The sequence below is a fragment of the Antedon bifida genome, chromosome 6 (assembly GCF_963402885.1).
Source record: "Antedon bifida chromosome 6, ecAntBifi1.1, whole genome shotgun sequence".
Classification (NCBI taxonomy): Eukaryota; Metazoa; Echinodermata; class Crinoidea; order Comatulida; family Antedonidae; genus Antedon; species Antedon bifida.
The window spans coordinates 6,070,836-6,091,761 of NC_136231.1; the positions used below are offsets into that span (position 1 = coordinate 6,070,836).

General features: G+C 34.9%; 1 protein-coding gene across 3 annotated transcripts; it reads left to right on the forward strand.

The window, feature by feature from the left end:
- Window positions 1-21: 21 nt before the first annotated feature.
- On the forward strand, window positions 22-19,580 carry LOC144844657 (uncharacterized). Of its 3 annotated transcripts, none has more exons than XM_078701667.1 (10): window positions 22-232; window positions 11,783-11,866; window positions 12,211-12,343; window positions 13,173-13,342; window positions 14,533-14,635; window positions 16,896-17,066; window positions 17,571-17,606; window positions 18,191-18,302; window positions 18,408-18,494; window positions 18,650-19,580. In XM_078701667.1, the coding sequence occupies exons 1-10, from the start codon at window positions 159-161 to the stop codon at window positions 18,772-18,774; spliced, it is 1,095 nt and encodes a 364-aa protein (XP_078557793.1). In that variant the 5' UTR covers window positions 22-158; the 3' UTR covers window positions 18,775-19,580. The 3 variants fall into 3 exon arrangements, with proteins under 3 accessions (XP_078557793.1, XP_078557794.1, XP_078557795.1); XM_078701668.1 differs by having other exon boundaries at window positions 30-232; window positions 14,536-14,635; XM_078701669.1 differs by lacking the exon at window positions 22-232 and adding an exon at window positions 7,250-7,347.
- Window positions 19,581-20,926: the final 1,346 nt, after the last annotated feature.

Here is a 20,926-nt window from a genome sequence, read left to right on the forward strand (position 1 = left end):
CCAGACGAAAATGGCTGTTTATTGGAGGCTAGGCTGTGGAACCATGCAGGCACATGACAGCGGCGGGAAAACGCCGGAAAAGGTGAGAGAGGAAAGCAGGAGGAGGAAAGGAAACTATAATACAGCAAGCTAAAAATACTAAAGGCAGCTCTATAAAAATGTCTGATTCTGATTCCGGAGAACCTGTGCAAAAGAAAGCCAAAGAAATATCGAAGCCGGCGCCTGATTGTTGGTATGCTGACAACACTTTACTTTATTTAAAGACCCCTTCCCTGCAATTTTGGACGTTTTTTGGAAAATAATACATAGGCCTAGCCTAGGCCTAGGCCTATAGGCCTAGGTTCAGGGACGATTCGGCCCTGAGACGATTCGGCCCGGGACTATTCGGCCCACTTTTGGTGGGACGATTCGGCCCACTTTTGGGCCGAAACATCCCACTTTGTGGGCCGAAACGTCTCACTTTAGACCAAATTCATATTCATTTTTTTTTTATTTATCAAGTTTTTAAAGGTGTTTAACAATCCGTATTTTATTGATATTGACAAAGTTGATATAATGTATATAGGCCTAATAAATTACTAAAAAAACGTAATTTTATATTCAATTTATTACTTCGAAAACCTTGTTTATTTCGTGCATTCGCCAAGCGGCCAACAGAGGGCGTAACTTATTTACATCGCGCGCGTGACTAAAAAATGATTATTTTCGACAATGTTTTCAAAATGTTTGCTTTATTGCATCTTTATCCCTAGTAGTGCTACCCCATAGTCTCTCTGAAAATAAAGTTTGGGGAAAAAAGCTTATTTTATGCTTATAAATGCATATCAAAGCCGATAAATGTAAGTGTGCCGAATCGTCTCAGGGCCGAATCGTCCCGGGCCGAATAGTCCCGGGCCGAATCGTCCCAGGGCCGAATCGTCCCGGGCCGAATCGTCTCAGGGCCGAATCGTCCCGTTACCGGCCTATAGGCCTATATCACTTTAAAAACATTAAACCATGTCATTCCTTGTCTTAAATGTACGTTTTATGGTAAATTATGATAAAAAAGTGAGAAACAATGCACTACCTAAGTAGCTCGCGGCGATCGACCTCTCGTGGACGGTCTTAGGCCTAGCCTAGCTAGGCTTAGTTTTGTAGGCCTAGCTGGTAAACATCGGTAACGTACGAACATCGTACGCTAGCTATATACCTAGCCTGACGTTGTATAGTTGCTGCATTAATTGTCTTTCTATTTTTGCCAGACTCCGTTGATACAAATTGGGGAAAACCCGGTATTTTCGCTGAAAAGTTAGGAGTCTTCCATTTGTTTTGGCCTCACGATCGATCGAAAAGTGGGCGAATTACAGGTGAAAAACAAAAATATCAATCTGCGCGCAATGCATTTTGGGATTTATAGCGGGCCACTATAATTATTAGAATCGACTTATTTTTTACATTTTTAACCGTTTAAAGACGAAAAACGTTATCGCAATAGGACCATATAGTATTATTTTTACATTAAATATAGTTTGTGATCTTAAATTAGATCTAAAAAACGTAGGGAAGGGGGCTTTAATGCATAATTAGGCCCTAACTAACTAAAGGACAAATTATAAAAATAGTAAATACTATTATTAGCTCGAAAGGGGTATATCACTTTGGTCGGGTTGGTCATGCATGGATGGATGGCTAATTATAATGCAGGTTTACCCATGTATGAGGTATAACTCCATGTTTTACCCAATTAAAATAGTGAACTAGACATGAAACTCGTCACTTTGACGAGTTAGTTATCCGCACCACGACAAACGCCACGTGCACGTCATACGTTGGAATATTGCACACAGATAAAGATTATGGCATTATGACAAGAACTGAAGAATATGATATGCTGTTAGTGCTGAATTCTGTCAATTTTGTGTCATATAGTATATACATGCAAACAGTATAAGCTGTATACATATTACATACAGTGTAGAATAGGTGAAATTACGGGACCCGCCATTTATTCCAATTTTTAACATGGCGACGGTATCAAAATGAAACACTTAGATAGCAATTTCAGAAGGAAATTATCTCAGGAACAACATATTAACGTGTAGAAGAAATTTGAATACGTAAAATATAGATGCGCACCCTTTTAAATGTGATGAACTATTACGCAAAATATGAAATACAACTTTTTTTATTCAACTGGCCATATGATGACGTCACAACATCCGATTGGCAAAATGTTTACATGAATTCGTATCTACAATCCAATAGCTTCCAGAAAACGTTTTAATCGTGATTATCACATTTTATTCTTACGAGCTATTACAGATTAAAATTTACTGTAAAGATGAAATTAATGACCCACGTAATTAAAATTTTTAGGCATGATGACGTCATAAAAATTAAAATATTTTTATCTCATGCTAAAGAAAGTTGATTGACCTACACAATATATAAATGTAGGAGAAAAAAGAATACAGATAAGCGTGATGCGCTCCATTGAATGTGATGAGCAATAACGAAAGAGACAAAAATCCTATATTTTACATTCGTGTGGCCATACGATGACGTCACAATGTTTTTTTAGCCTTATCGATGCATGATCCGATATCTACAACTCATCAACTTCTAGATTTTGTAATAAAAATAAACGGTTAACGGTTTACTTTAGAAACTATGACTGTTTAAAAAAAGACCTAATTTTGACGATTTTTTAAGCTTTTTCATAAAAAACGTGCACGAATTGTCTAATTCAACGTGTTCGTATGGCGTTATTTAAACTGGAAAAGGTCTAAATTGTTTTCAAAATTACTAGGAAAGGCTTGAAAAATATAATTCAAGAGAAAAAAATATGTTTTTAACGCTACGTGCGCACCGCGCGCGTAAAAAATTGCGCGCCCGTAGGAATTTTTGACATGCTCAAAATGACAAGAAACGCGTAAAAAGTTGATTAGAAATTAATTTTGCGCATTATTAAAATCTCGGAGAAAATGGAAGACGGATAAGCGTGATGTGCTCCATTGAATGTGATGAGCAATAACGAAAGAGACAAAAATCCTATTTTTTACATTTGTGTGGCCATATGATGACGTCACAACATCCGTAAGGAAAAAATTCTGCATGAATTCATATCTACAACTTATCTGCTTACATATTAAGTTAAAAAATTCGGGGGTAACGGTTGATCCTGAGGAGCTATAATAGATTCAAAATAGGCATAATTTTGACAATATTTTGTAACTTTTGCAACTAAAACGCATGCAAATGATCTAAATCAACGTGTACGTATGACGTCATTTTAATTTGAAATGATGTCAATCTTTTTAAAAATGACTAGGAAAGGCTGGAAAATCACAATTTAATAGAAAAAAACATGATTTTCATGCTGCGTGCGCACTGCACGCGTAAAATGAAATTTTGACATGCGCAAAATGTCATGAATGGCATAAAAAGTTGATTAGAAATTAATTTTGCGCATTTTAAAATTTTAAATGCGCGTGCGCGCGTAACTTCTTGTAAAACACGCCATTTTTAGTTAACTAAAAGTTTGCCCTTAATATGACTTAAATTTTCATAAAGGGTAAAAAAAAAATTACGCTTGGTTTTTAAGCTATGATCAATCATTAAAAATCATAAAATCGCGCGTAAGTCACGTTGCGCAACTCTGACGTCATTCAAAAATAGGAGGTGCACAACTTCACGTAAATGCCCATATGTTGACAAAGTTATGAAATGTTATGTTTACAAGTTTTTGAGATACGTGAGACACAAAAATGAGGGAGAAAGAAATAAGAAGAAAAAAAAAGTAACAGGACGATTACAAGGAGTTATCCGCTACTAAGCGGATAACTAATAATACAGAAAAAAAATATTGATCTCATACAATAACAAGGAGTTATCCGCTTGGTATACCAAGCGGATAACTAATTAAGCCTAACATTTAGCTGTAAAGTTTAATAGGGCTAATACTAAATAGGAGGCCTACACTATTTTGCATTCCAGTCGGAAAGCTGCGTTGGTAACGCATCACTGATTTCATTCATTGTGAGGGCGCGCTTCGTGGAAAATGTTGGAATTTTTGCTATTTTAGTACACTTAGAAAATGGTATAATTTTGATATTAAATGAAATCAATAAACGTATTTCAATAGTTGAACTACAAGCGTAAATAATGATAAAAACTGTGATCTAAATTCCACAGATTTTTTGTTTCAAGAAATATCATTATTTTATGTATAAACTTTTTTACTTTAATTTTTTTTTAAATGATGGTAAAAAATCATTAAATTTCATATTTTCTAGATAAGGTTTCAAAGCGAATTTAAAATACTTTCAAGATAAACTATTAAGCTATCTATTAAAATAAAAATCTAATTTTAAGCTTTCTTGGGATGCAACTCCCACTAATCAAACCAAACCTACTACATTTCTGTTCTGTTTCGATCGAAAAATCGCCATTTTGAAACTTTGTTTACGTTTTACGAAGCTGGTACGAATCGTCCCGGACCGAATCGTGTCTGTGTTCAATACGGTTTTCATGCAGGCGTATTACGTCATAGGCCTAAGATTTCAATTTGCTCCCCGATTATTGTTCTATTTGGTTTCTGAGCTAGGAAAGGCTACCTACTATAATTACTTACTTGATTTCTAGCCTAGCTAGGCCTAAAAATAGTATTTTCTAGGCTTAGCTAGGCTGAGTAATTCTGATATAATACTAATATTAGATCGGTAGGCCTACCCTAGTGAGTGTTAATAATAGTAGCTGGGTATTCTATAGTCTAGGCTGGTGGTAGGTCTATCCCAGCTCTGCTCATATACCAAGCAAGAAGAAGCCTGAAGAAGAAACTAGGCCCAGAACAAATAAAAAACTGTTAAAAAAACAATAAATGGAAAAACAAAAAAAAATAACCCATTTTCAATTTATATATGGGGAATGTTTTATAAAATCGGGCATGTTTGTTTCAGAGACTCAAACGTGTATTTTTATATGGTCATGTTTTTAAAAAAGATAATTATGGGACCAGCTGAAACCAAGATATAAAAATATAAGTCCATCATTTACTTGAGTATTGTTACAGTGATTGGTTGGTACTCAGTATTTCAGTATCTGGCAGTAAATGTCACACTTGTATATAAATATTACTTAGATACAACTTGCATTTCACACAAGCAACCAATTTTTTTTTTACGTATACAGAATGTGAAAAAGCAGTTTTTAATACAAATATCTTTCAAACAATACTGATATAAATAGTAAATACTACTACTGTATATAAAAACTTGCTTTTATTTAAATAGCACCTTGTTCATCAAACATAACAAACTAGCTAGGCCTATATCATATTAACTTACGTGAGTCTTACGGTTGTACTGATTTTATGATTGTTTTATATGTTTATATTGTATGTATCTGTGTGACTCTGGTTAATAAAGTAAATCAATCAATCAATTGCAACTTAATTTATATCTTATCATTGACTGATCTGAAACGCTTCTAAAACTTGAATGCGTATGAATGTATATGTTATATTATTATTAGCGAATAAAATGAAAAACTATCAGCTGCAGCAATGATATTGAAATCGAGAAAACCATTACAGCTTCCACCGTCCAACCTCATATTGAAGAACGAGACAGAAAATCGTCGAGTCTTGATACCAACAAAAAACCTAAAATGAAAATGAATAGCTGAAATGTAATGAATGAAACTATTTAAATAATTGTCACTATGATATGAACAAAACATTGCATCGTTATACAGTATAATTATTCAACAACCTGAAAACATTTTCAGATATAGGCCTACCATGAAAAAGCAGCAAATACAAAATTTCCTTATGTCTGTTTATTGTAATAATTATTAATATTATAAATAAATTGTACCCCTCAGTTGTCAATAATTTTACTATAAATAAATATTTAACTATAGAATAGGTAGGCCTATACCTGTATCAGGCTGCGATTTGCTTAATTATCTTTTTAAAACTTCCCAATGCATCTTCAATATAGAGTAGGATTGTAACGATACTTTAATAATACTAAATTGTAACTAAAGTATTTAAATTATTAACAGAACATGTTACTAGGCCTAGGCCGATATAATACGACAACGATCCACCAGGTCGTGCATATACTCACCTACAACAACCACAATCAACACACCATGCACCACACACGACGGAACTAGTGCCGCGAGACGTAACAATATATGACATGAGGACCTTTTTTAAAATGTTCGCTATAGGAAGCTTAAATAGGGTTTCAAGCCAATTTTAACGTAAAACAGACTATTGATACTTACTCTATCCATATACGTCGGTTTTTTGGTAATTCACTGTATGGGATGCAAATCCCACTAATGGAAAATTTGTAAACAAACACCTGTTAGAAAACTTCAGTTTTGACGGACGCACACGAACTTTGGAAAGAAATTGTCGCTGACAACAAATCCAACAAATTATTCAGAAAATTAGGTGACCTGCGACATCTTAAACATATAAGGAACTGATCTTACCATATATGGTTAATTTTTCGCCTACTAATGTTTATTAAACAGCTATTAAATGACGTATACTTTATGCTAATATTTTCGCGCGAAACGTTGATGCTTCTGTGCCGAGAGAGGGCTTCTAAAATTTATGACGTCATGCGAAGTCGAAAATTCAGCGATAACGGTCATATTTCCCAACGCGGCTCTCCGACTGATTCATAATGCATAAACCGGATATAAAGCTGTGTTTTAAGACATATTATCTGTCATAGAACTTTGTTTGGTCATGGACTTTACTCCATGGTTTGGATAAATATCGCGCCATTTATATTCACTCGATCTCAGCCAATTGATGATTTTCTTTGTGATGCCCCGCCGCGTGCGTTCGATTTTAGGGATTTCCCCCAAATCACACACGAATGAGAGGTTTCAGTAGCTGACATGAGGTAATTGAGATGAGTGCAAATAAATCGACTGTCTTATGAATGATTTTGTGTGTGTGTGTGTGAATAATTTATATTTTTTTATAAATAAATAGGCAAAAATGGTATAATTATAAATAAAATATTTGATTGAACATTACTCTTGATTTGAATCTGATTGATCAGTGACTTGCATATTTTTCAAACAAAAGAAAGTCAATCTCATTTTATCGTTTTTAGTTAAGTATTTATCTAATCCCACACTACAGTAATTACATTTCCGATTTTATCATTCTTCATCCCCTTACCCAAAGTCGTCCGATCCAAATAACCAGGTCAGTGATTTCCTTGTGTTCGGTCGTGCATACAAATTGGTAGCACCGCCTTGTTGAGATTTTCATAAACCACGTTGACAATTTAAACGTGTGTTTATATAAGCCTACCACTGGTTTATCATGGCAAGGTAGGTATCAGTTTTATTCGTAATTTTTTTAGGTTCATGTGCAAGTAAGAGAGCTATAATATGTTTACAAATTTCTTTGGCTTTCATTGGTTTGTAGGCCTAGACTATAGGTCTTTTAGTAAGCAATTAAAGTAGAGTATCACCCTCTCTCTAGTAGTAGGCCTAGTTGATTACTAGTAGTAGTAGGCTAGCTATGACTACTGCTTTAAAATTTAATTGAATAACCTTTGTGGGTGGTGCTGGTAGGCTGAGGTTTATATTAATCTTCATTCAGCACTGCAATCTGCTAAACGTGAAGTGCAGTATGGTAGGTACAGACAATTGGGATTATGGTGAACCCCATAAATAGCAAACTGAACTTACACCTAAATGTTATCATCAACCTAAAATTAACCTAACCCTTAAATATACGTCGCTAGTTCTGTTTCGCACCTGTTTTTATTTCGATTTCCTTTTGACTCCAAACTTGTTAACACGTTCACTGCCACGGCGTATTTATACGTCAAAAATTGCGTGTCGCTACTTGCCAAGACGTAATACTACGTCAAAATCGTAGCACTTTTGTATTGTATGTAGAATCGCTGGCAGTGGTGATTGGAACAGGAATTATCGCATGGCAGTTTATGAATGATGTACGTAAACGATAATCTAAAAATAAATGTCATATGTTTGTTTGTGTTTATTCCCTCATGCATTGAATATGGTTGATACGATGGCGCCCTCACACTCAATATAATCATCTCAAACATGTCATAAATTGCGCTAATAGTAAATAAAAATAATAATGCACGTGGACAATGACGTATGAGCGTGGACAATGACGTATATGAACAGTTTGACCGATTTTAGCGCGGAAAATCCCCGACGTATATTTACGTTCCTGGCAAAGTCAATAAAATTGTTGGACCATTGCCAGTGACGTATTTATACGTCTCAACGGTTTTTCCCGCCATCGTATTTTGAATGACATCATGATAGTCTGTGACCAGATGTTACACTTTCAAACTGTAATTTAATATGTAAACGGGACTTGGCACTGGGACAGAAATTACGGAAAATGCCTTGGCAGTCAATGTGTTAAGTAACTTATTGTGAATAACAACACCTTAGAATTGGGCCTCATAAGTACTTTTATGAAGAAGAATCACATAAAAAGTAACAAATAAATCCTTTAAATTGATGATTTTACAGACATGTTTCGCGAATTTAGCATACTCGAAGTTCAATATTTTCGTTTCTATGGAGCGCCAAAAGAGCAACTATAATAGATGGTTAAAAACTCAATGGAATGCGTCTTCTTTTAATGCATCTATTGAAATACACGTTTACTTTCAAAATATTTTGTCAATAAAAATGCTGTAACATGTTACAGCTAATAATGTGCCGTTTTCAAATATCAACCGACCCTAAATGAGCATCACTACCTAGACTAAGAAGAATATTATTTTTTTTAGATCATTGAGGTATAAATCTACAGTACATGTAATATGATGGATGAGTTTGTTTTTTAATTCTGATCTTAAAAGTTATTTTAAATTTTCACCAATAAATGCATTAAAGATACGCATTATACCGATTTTTTAGCCCTCTATTATAGTTGCTCTTTTGGCGCTCCATAGAAACAACAACATTGACATGGCGTATGCGAAATTCACGAACCGATGTGCGAGAAACATGTCTGTAAATTCATCAATTTAAAGGATTTATTTGTTAATATTTGTGTGATCTCCTTCGTAAAAGTATTTTTGAGGCCTAATTCTAAGGTGTGGTAATCACGATAAAGTTACTTAACAAATTTTGAGTCGAAATAAATGACAGGTGCGAAACGGAACTAGCGCCAAATATACTGTACTAAACCTTCCCTAAATAATCTCCACTGAGCACTCTACTCATCAAAATCGACTGTACGGAATCTGCCTTATTAGGGGCCGATCGTCGTATGCATATTACAGTATACATTAATTAACTTATTGTTTGAACACAGATACCGATTGCAAACTTTAAATGTTGAAATTGGTTGCTATTTGTAATAAAATATGGTCACAGGTGCTGAATTTTAACAATAAGTTTTTGATCATACTGTAATGATTTTGGGGTAAAAGAAAAAGATAGAGGGCGGCAGATGGAGGCAGAGTTAGGCAGGAAGAGTAGCAGAGAACGGACGTGAGAAAGAGGGCAGAGAGGGATTTGAGAAGGAAGGCAATGGAGGGTTACCTCGAGCTGCGTTAAAAAGGAGGGAGAGATTGGAGCTGGAAAAGCGGAGAAGCAGGGAGAAGACGTGTTAAATAAGTAGAGACATTAGAGAAATTGGAAAACAAAGTGTAGAGAAGATTAGAGAAAAGAAAGAGAAAATTAGAGCTGAATAATAAAAGGAGAGTTAAGACACAGCAAGTAAGTTAGCCGGAGGGTACAGCCTACCGCTTGTGCTGCTGTTGGAGACATAGTGAGCCGGAGGTTGCGCCTACTGTACTGGTTGTATCACTATTTGAGACATACTAAGCCGGAGGTTGCGCCTACTGTACTGGTTGTATCACTATTTGAGATAGCTGAGCCGGAGGTTGCACCTACTGGTTGTGTTACTGCTTGAGATACAGTTAGCCCGTGGTACACCCTGTGGTTTTGATACTGCTTTGCTGGTGGGTACACCTATTAGCCAGTGGTTAAGACTACTTACCCTGTTAGCCGGTACGTGGTTACGTGCTGTGGAGGTTACACCATTGTTGGTGGCTACGTTGCTGTTAGAGGTTACACCATTGTGTTGGTGTACGTTGCTGTTGGAGGTTACACCATTGTGTTGGTGTACGTGCCGTTGGAGGTTACACCATTGTGTTGGTGTACGTTGCTGTGGAGGTTACACCATTGTTGGAGGTTACGTGCTGTTGGAGGTTACATCATTGTTGGTGGTTACGTGCTGTTGGAGGTTACACCATTGTTGGAGGTTACGTTGCTGGTTGGAGGTTATGCCATTGCTGGTGGGTACACCTATTAGCCAGTGGTTAAGACTACTGGTGGTTACCCTGTTAGCCGGTACGTGGTTACACCATTGTTGGAGGTTACGTTGCTGTGGAGGTTACATCATTGTAGGTGGTTACGTTGCTGTGGAGGTTACACCATTGTGGTGGTTACGTTGCTGTGGAGGTTACACCATTGTTGTAGGTTACGCCGTTGTTGGTGGTTACGCTACTATTGGAGGTTACGTCATTACTGGTGGTTACGCTGTTGTTTCAAGTCCGGCGTAATAGCAGAACTAATTTAATTAATTATTATAATCGGTTGTTACCAATAATTTGGAATCAAAGAAGAATAAAGGAGGTCACTCCAAAAATTGTAATTGATTTGTTTGTTTCATTCGAGTGTACCGTGGTACCGCAGACCCCTCCCCCCAAAAGGGAACGAACCCGAGAGCGGATTTTCGTTACAATACCATGACGGTGTGACGACCAAGTCCGCCTTAATTTCACAATGATATTATTAACACAAAACTGGTGAATTTAAGGTCATCCATTGTTGTTTCATTTTTGTTGTTGCAAACCTTTTTTTTGTTTAAGGGCCAGTAAATTATTTTATCTTTTTAGTCTTAAAAATTGTCTCTTATATTATTTGTGCAATTGGATATTAAACCAACTTTTGAAAAAGAAAAGAAACCCAACCTACAGTACTGGCAATGGTAAAATGTAATGTCTGGAACAGCAGTTGATTACAGTGTTTCAAAATCTCTATTGTATAACCCAATAGCTGATGGAATATTACGTGTTTCTATATCTATTTGTGTTAACTTTGGGATAGAATAATCTAACTGATAACATATTGCAATCTGAGGCTACAATATTCTGATCAGAAGATGTTTAGGTCTGAATTTGCATTGCAATAAACAAAAACAGCTGTTAGTTGAATAATATTCCAATCATTATAAATTTTATTATGATAAATAGTATTCCTTAACAATTCCCTGTTGATCCTGTCGTGGTCTATACAGGCTTCTTTTTTTTCCATTTATTTATTTATTATCTTAATGTAACTAGTTTTTAGTTGTCCTATCATAAGCCCCTTGGAGTTTCCTGGAGGTCCCTTTAATCTTCTTTAAATTTGTTTTACTCCTTTTTGTTATTGATTTTTTTTTTGATGAGATGAATTAAAGAGATTGATTTGATTTAGTCATGACAATCTTAAACCTGCTAACTATGGTAAACATATATTGGTCAATGATACTGTAGATATTAAGAGTGAGGTATAACCTCTCTGATATCAGGTCTCCACAATGTAGTGCTATTATTTTAAGGATTTGACCCCATCAGTGACCCTCTCAGTGGGAAAACTATAGTACTAAATTTCAAGGACATGTATTGTATAAAGTCCAGACACCAATACTGTATTGAAAAAGAAATATAATTTATCAATTCATTAAAGTACATTATTTTAAAATTATCTCTTTCAGGGAGGTTGCTGAAGGTGCCTTGTTTGGACTTGGCAATCCTCTTCTGGACATCTCAACGACAGTTTCTGAAGACTTTCTTTATAAGTATGTCGACCATTTTGTAAATTAAATTTTTGGTTTAAAAACCCTCAAAATGAACAATGCTTTTTATATAAAATTGTTCTATGATATGTATTTTCTAGTGTCTAGTTAAATAAATGGTTTAATTGTGGTTACGATTGGCTACCAATTCCAGTGTCGAAGTCATGTCTGAGGCCAGGATTTCTAACAAAAAAAAAGCAGTTTCACTCTATAAGGCTTTGTTTATGTAGATTAACCAAGTTTGTACTATGAACATTTGCTACTTTAATGAGGACAGGGATTTTATCTGCTGTTGAATTTGTTAAATTCTGAAAAAAAAAACAATTCTGTTCGGATTTCAAATTTAGGTATGATCTTAAGGCGGACAATGCCATTCTCGCTGAAGATAAACACAAACCAATGTACGATGAAATGGTAAAAAACGTTGACGTTCAATACACACCAGGTGGCGCTACACAAAACTCACTGAGAATCGCACAGGTAATGTACTAGATTTCGGTTATGTTGCCCAAACCTCTTACCCCAAAGTTTAAAGATGTATTGTCCCTTGAAACACAAAAAAATGAAGGTCAGAATATTCTAAATTTAAATTGGCCATATCAAAGTAATATTAAAGTTATTCACTTTAAGTCGAAAATTCGAGCCAAAAACAACAATTTTACGTAATTAACAGCTAAATTAATTTGATTACATTTTGTCTGGAAAATCGTCGCGAGCGAAAGTAAACAAAGATTTCAAACCATGATTATACATTATGCATGATGCTAATTAGGATTGTTTACAACTCGTCATGGTTGAGAAGGTGTTTTCACACAGATCGCGAGGAAGTTTTATGATTATGCATACAGAGTAGCCAAATAAGCGCGTTGCATTATGAGATATGTTTTGATCGAAAACTTTGACTGGAAGTCAAAGTTATTTTTTGAACCAAAAAACGTCTGTATTTCAGTTAAATGATTTTTTTTTCGACTAATTTTTGGTGAAAGTTAATAACTATTATGATACTTCAAAATGACCCACTTTTTTTCGAAATCTTTTATTTTTAATTTTTTTGGAATTTGACAAAGGGACAATACATCTTTAAAATTTGTTGGTATATGAGCATTTAAAAAAACACATTAAACAAAGTCTTTTTCTAAAAATTAATAATTGTCCGCTTAGGCATCATAGAATTTTTTAAAGACTCATACTTATAGTTTTGTAATAATAAGATGTCAATTTATGGTCATGTTTTAGTGAGTTTTACAAGTGGAAATGTAGAGAAAACTTTTGGAATCCATTCTTTTAATCCATGTTTATTTTTTTATAGTGGATTTTAGATAAACCAAATCAGGCTACTTTTTTTGGATGCGTCGGTAAGGATGAATTTGCGACGAAGTTGCTTGAGAAAGCAAAAGCCAGTGGACTAAACGTGAATTATGAGGAGAACGAAAAAGAGGCCACTGGAACATGTGCTGTCCTTATCACAGATAACCTCAGGTAGTCATCATTCGGGAGATTTTGCTTTTGCGATGACCCATGCATTTTGTGTCAATGTCTAGATGTACAATCTGTAAAATCTTTCTCCCTACATGCGCACAATAAAATAAGATGACGTTCCTAGATCAACCCAAAATGAAGACTTATTACCAAAAATAATGTGATACATGTGATACATCTAGTTTTATGCAGCAATATGATATGAGTTAACTTCAGATTTCCTTGGTCATAGGTCATCACAAAATTGAAACTCACTGCTACACAATATAACTTGCTACACAATATAACTTGCTACAATGTGGTGTATCTAGTCTTTGTGTACCAATATATTTGTTGGGTTTTACAAATTGAATTAATTCCATCCGAATGCAGACATTTGTACCTTATTATTAAAAGCATATTTTTTATAAGAATTGTTGATAATCATTCTAGACTAAAACCCGGTGGTTGAATTCGCTGTCTGTAAACCTTATGGGCCAATTTCCTGTTGCAGGATGCTTGCTGTGGGGTTAGTTTACTATGATGTCTGATATAACACATATATGAGCTGATAACATAAAATACCACAAAAATGGCACTTGTTAAACTACTACAATTTAAGGCCTCTACTACAAAAATTTAAGGTCAGATGTACTGCTGTAGTACAGCTGTTAGCTACCCCTGTAAAACAAAGTTAAATAAATTAATAAATAAATACAAAGTAGCTAGAATCAGGGAACTAAGTTAATTAGTCAGATGTTTTTCCCTACTTGCAATTTCTTTTGTGTTCTAAAGTGTTCTCAATGTACAATTACATCAGAGTCCATAGGTACTGCTGTAGTACAGCGGTTAGAGCTAGTAGGACAAGACATTTTACCAATTATTTATATAAAAATACATAAAATGTTGCATGACAAAATTGAATACTTCTTCTAACAATATTGTTGGTTTTAATTAATGCGAGTCCTGTATTAATTGTAAAAGTAGTAGTAGTAGTAATCGGCTGTTAGGAGCTCATTGTACTAAGCCTTGGTGTTATGGAGTGGAGTGGCCAGTTCCTATCTGCACTGCCTTATCCTCCTAGTATCCTTTTTGTTGTTGGGGGGCTTGAACCCAGGCCTTCTTGTATGGTGGTACAGCTTCCTGATCACTTGGCTACCACAACTGTTTTTATTTGCAAATGTAAAAACCATTGTGTGTTCATTTTCCAGTAGGTCACTTTGTGCGAATCTTGCTGCTGCCAACTGCTACACCAGTAAACATCTTGATAAAAACTGGGATCAAGTCGAAAAGGCCAGTTTATTTTACAGTGCGGTAAGCTATAATTAAACTATATAAAGATTGTCTTATTTAACAGTATGTTGTCTTTGATTGGTTCTATGGTATGCTAATATGGCATCTCAACACAACCAAGAAACGAACACTATTCTGAATAGAGAAATCTAGGCTGCATTTACAAAATGGACTGGTGTGTAAACTGCAACAAGGATTGTTGTAGTGACAGAGCTAGCATGTAAATCGATCAACGTACCGTACGCTGAAAAAGACATCATTCGTGCCAAAATCTTTAACACCATTAACACTGCTAAAATCCCACCCTCCAACATATCATCCGAAGAAAGAAAAGCTTTACTCAATTTAAAGAAAAACAGCGACATAACAATCTTGCCAGCCAACAAAGGTCGAGCTACTGTTATTCTAGACACAATTGATTATGTAAGCAAAGTTAATGACATGCTTAGCAATAGTAACACCTATGAACAGCTGAAGAAAGATCCAACGGCAAACCCCAAAAGAAAACTTGTCAACATCTTGAACAGGCATTTCAATGATAAGAAAATATCAAGAAAAGAAAAGAATGACATGTTTCCCACAGCTGAAAATGTACCACGCCTCTATTGCTTACCCAAAGTACACAAACCAAATTGGCCCATCCGACCAATTGTTGACAGTATTAACACCATTTTCTACGGAGTGTCACGCTACATTAAGGAAATCCTCAAACCCCTAGTAGGCAACTCAAAACATCATGTTGAGAACTCCAAACAGCTAGCGATATGAGGAACATAAACATCCCTCCTAATGAAACACTAATATCATTTGATGTTGTTTCTTTGTACACAAAAACACCAGCAAAAGAAGCAATAAAAACCGTAGAACATTGCCTAAAACAGGACAAGCAACTTAACGCAAGAACAAAATTAGAAGTGGTTGACATCATTGAGTTGCTATCACTGATTCTCAACGCCACTTATTTCAGTTTCCAAGGCAAAATATACAAACAAAAGGAAGGTTTAGCGATGGGTAGTTCCATCAGCCCCATCATAGCAAATCTGTTTATGGAATGGTTAGAGTCGGAGGCGATTGCTACGGCACCAATGGAATTTAAACCCACCATATGGTATCGCTATGTCGATGACATTCTTGCCAGCATTCCCTTGCATGCAGCTACGGATCTTAATACTCACTTAAACAACATTGACACTACCCAAAACATCAAATTCACCACCGAATGCATGTCCAACAACACCATTCCTTTTTTGGACATTCTCATAACACTACAAAGCAACGGATCATTAACTACTTCAGTCTACAGAAAACCGACACACACAGATCAGTATTTAAATTTCAAGTCAAATCACCCTTTACAACACAAACTCAGTGTTATTAATACGCTTGTGGATAGATGTGAAAACACCTGAAGGACAGAAACAGGAAATGGACCATATCAGACAGGCTTTGAAGAAATGCGACTACCCAGATTGGACATTCAAGAAGGTAGAAAAACAACGACTCCAAAAACAGCAACGACAGCTTGATCAAAATCGCAGCAAAGGGACAACATCTACTAAAGAAAAGTCATGTTGTAACATCGGGATCCCATACACAAAAGGTCTGTCTGAACGCATAAAAAGAGTATTCAACCAACATCAAATTGACACCTTTTTCATCCCATCTAATAAGATCAGGCAAAACCTCGTTCATCCAAAAGACCGCATCGAAAAAGACCAAGTATGCGGTTGCATCTACAAACTACAATGTTTGAACTGTCCACAAGCTTACATAGGGGAAACAGGGAGGGCTTTAAAAACATGCATAAAAGAACATCGCACAGACACAGAAAACAACACGGGAGGGATTTTAACTAGGGCTCAAAGATCGTCTACATTTTCAATCATACATAAATCTGCAATAACAGATCATGCACTACAACACAATCACCTCATTGATTGGAACGCTGCTATCCTTGAGAAAGAATGCAACACTCAAAAAAGGCATGGAAAAATCATGAACAGAGATGAAGGAGCCCACGAATTATCACACATTTATGATCAACTATTGAAGAAGGAGAAGAGGGCACGTCCTTTTGGACCTATTGGTGGCGCTATACCAACTCATCATCGTCATGGAATTAACAACGCTAGACGATGAAACGCCAGTTGAGAATGAAACTTGATAGGTTTCGAAACGTACTGTAAGTTCGCTTATACTATTTTTGGTTGTTAAGTCATAGGTTGGTAAGAAAATATGTTAACAACCAGCTACAATGCCATTATTTTATATTTGATTTCAGGGTTTTCATTTGACAGTCAATCCAGAGGCCATGTTGAAAATAGCGCAACATTCATACGATAAAAAGAAAATGTATTGCTTTAACTTGTCAGCACCATTTCTTAGCATAGAGTTTAAAGAACCATTGCTAAAACTACTACCGTACGTTGATTACTTGTTTGGAAATGAAACTGTAAGTACAAAAAGTAATTTTATACAAATAAAAAAGTACTATTGAACGACCGTTGAATAGTGCACACTATTGCACACCATGTGACACACAATCATCTAATCAAATGACAGGATTTGATTTAGGTGTTTAAATTGTGCATGGTGAGAATATTTCATGAGTTGAAAGATGGTCTATTTAAGGAGATGAATCAATGAATAGAAAACATTCATTGTTTTATAGAAAACCTAATTATACAATTAATAGGCTTAATTAAAAGGCAGTGCTCCAATTTTATTATGTCATTATTGGGACATAATGCATTTCGTGTAGTGTAGTATAGCAGTTCATTGTGTTTGTACAATATTATTTGTTTTGACAACAAATTATAACATTGATTTAAATTCATTTTGATCAGATTAATAATGTATTTAATGAATAGTAAATATTTGACAGTAAAATACTATTTATGTAATGTAATTAAATGACAGTTTTTTTAGTAACCAGCAGAGAACTCTTATTTTTCAGGAAGCCCTTGTATTTTCTGAGCAGCAAAACTATGGTGTAAGTTTTAGACATTTATTTAGAAAGCTTATAGATATATTGTCCATATAGAAACACATTGCGCGTCTTACTTGTGTTCGCCACTTTTTTAGCAAACATGTGTATAAGTCCGCATGTGAAAAGTTATGTTTCCTTTTTGATGTTTGCCATTCATGGTATTTTCGTCTACCTTTTGGTACCTCTCTGAGTGCGATCTTAGCTGGTGTGTTTTCATTTATTCAGACCATACCGTGTCATAATAGTTACTCAAAAATCATCATCATTATTTTTGCTAATTTTTGATTAACTTTAATAAACTCTAAAATGACCAATTAAAAATTTGGTTTTATTCATCTTTATTATTAAAATGTTAAAGTTAAATGTATTTATTCTGGTACTGAAGCTTAACTGGAAACTGAGGACATTCGGATTAGACACTTTCATGTTTTGGGGAACTTGAAATAGATAGCTATTATTACTTAGTATTTTTAATTTTCATGTCATGTCTTCATTCGACACACAAGAAGTATTTGTATGTATTTTTTAAATACATTAATAATTGCTCTATGCTTCCTGCATTTTATTAATTTATTTTTGTTCTTTAGACTGAAGATTTGAAAGAAATTGTTAAAAAGATTTCAGAAGAAGAGAAAAAATCTGAAAAGGCTCGTATTGTGGTCATCACTCAGGGAGAAGACCCTACACTTGTTTATGAAGGTATAAATACTTTTAGAAACTATTTTATATGAAAAAATGATATTTTTTAATTTTGTAATTAACTTGAAGGAAAGGTTTTAAATTTTAAAATATTTTAATTTTTAGGTGGAGAAGTGAAAGAATTTCCAGTCATACCTATTAAAGAAGAAGATATAGTACACACAGATGGAGCTGGGGACGCATTTGTTGGAGGTAGTGTCCTATTTTGATAATTTTCCATTAAAAAAAGTACTTTATATTAAATAAACAATGACTAGAGTATTGAAACACTTTCAGTCTAACATAGAAATAAATAAAACAATTTTATTCATCAGTAAATAAAATAAAAACATTACAATTCTTTTTAGGATTTTTGGCTCAGCTGATACAAGGAAAAGACATTGAAGAGTGTATAAAATGTGCCAACTACACAGCCAACTACTGTATCCGTCAGTCAGGAACTTCGATCAACTGTAGACCTGATTTTAAATAGACAAAAACAATGCACAGTACTCAATTGTCTGATTTTATCACTTTATAACATAAGTATTAGTTAGTATCATGTTGGCTTGCTGGTGATACCCAAAGGTAAGCACTATATGAGAGCCTGTTCGACATAATGAATATTAATGAGTATATGTATTTGAATATTCATTATGCAATTCCACATCACGGCATGAGTGAACTGAAACACCACGAACACGGTAAGACCGTATTAGCTGCCTTATTTAAATATATACGTACAGTCCAGTACCTCATTAATATTCATTATGCCGAACAGGCTCTGGTAATAGTGCTTCCCTGGGATCATGGCGTGATATGGTACCAGAACTTTGTAATGGTGCCCAGACCTAAACCCACCAATATTTAAACATAGGTTTACTTCTTATCCTATGATTAGCATTTAACGCTATTGGAGGATAACTAGGATCAACATAATCATGTTTAAATCATTTAAAGTAGTTTAATTTTTTTTTAACCTGAAATATTTTATCTCATACTGGATTCATACTGTACTATGTAAATTGTACAACGTTGGAAATCAGGTTATTTTTAAATGTTGACAAAAATCAAAGCAATGGATTCAATTGGTTTAACCAATTCGTAAACTTGTACCCATTGGCTAATTAAAAATGCATGAAAATTGGGATGAACTGATTGGACCTACACTTGCGTCTGAACAAATGTTCTCTTTGCACATAACTACTGTACTAACACTCAATGAACTATTACAAATTTATTCTATTGCAGTACGATTTTGACAACATAATGTTACTTAAAACTCTATTTACAAATGCATATCATGAAATCTCTGGCCTCTTTAAATAAATGTGTTTGGCATGTGTTGTTGAATTTAATGTCTAAAGTCTGTTTTCCTGTCGACGCTATTGTTAACAATAATCAGCGATCTTCCACGTAAACATTGAAATTTACAGGAAAAGGTACTCGCTATCGTTATCATTTCAACTCGATCGTTTTCAAACGATCAACGACGATAGTGTCGAATAACGTCGACAGGAAAACAGGCTTTAATGTGCAAGCTTAAAACAAAGACCATAAGATCCACAAATATAATATATTTTGGGAAATAAGGTATGTTTATGTCTAAACACAGAAACTGTAGAATTGTAGTTCATTATTATTATTATTCAGAATTCTTTCGGATTATTAGCATTACATTTTCTTTTACCAAAATTTGGGGGTAAATAATATATCCACCCAACATTTTGATGCAGGATTTCAGTTAACTTTCATCTTTAATCACCCGATTGTAATCAAATGGGCGGGCTAAACACAATCCACAATCAACTCAAGGTCAACTGGTCATATATATGTGTCGGCTTATCTAGAGACCCTGTTACCCACTATTACATTAACATATATGCAAAGTCATGTCAATTTCTGTATTTAAAGAAAGATTAACTTTTTTTGTGGGGCCAAATTTTGCACACGGATGGCCGACGAGAGCTACCTCATTTCCCATGATAACAACACTCCATCTTTTTTAATGAATTATCCCCATACAATAATAATAATATACAAGTTCTTGTATAGCGTCAATTTCCAACGAACGGATCATTGCTCATGGCGCTGTGGACTCGGATGTTACACTTTTCAACTACATGCTTCTCCCCTATGGGTCACGTCATGTCAGTGCAGCCACTTTAAGGCACTATCTCATCTGCCCATGAGACAGTGGCTGTGTGTGAACCCCTACTCACCCCTCGAAAGATATAATAGGTTTCGTACACACAAGCAATGTTTGTACACTGGACCTATATCTGAGAAGACCACCAGAACCATGGAGCGAGTGAGTCTCGAACCTTTGACAATGTTATGGCTATGGATTACGGTTCAATGTCTTAACTGTTCGGCCACTCACTCACGTCAATAAGCTTCTTCTTCTTCATTTTATTTTTGTAGCACTATTTTTGTTCTAATTAAATTTCTGACCTTCTTAATAATAGTAAAAAGATACTGGTGTCTTGAAATAAAAGGTGGTCATTGTATATGACCAGTTGAGGGTAGGCAGCATCATACAGAATGTAGGATTTAGCCTTGCTATTTTTTTTTTAGCCTGTTCTTGAAAAAAATACTGGTAATCATAATTATAAAATATTATTGGACTGTAGATAAAGAAATAT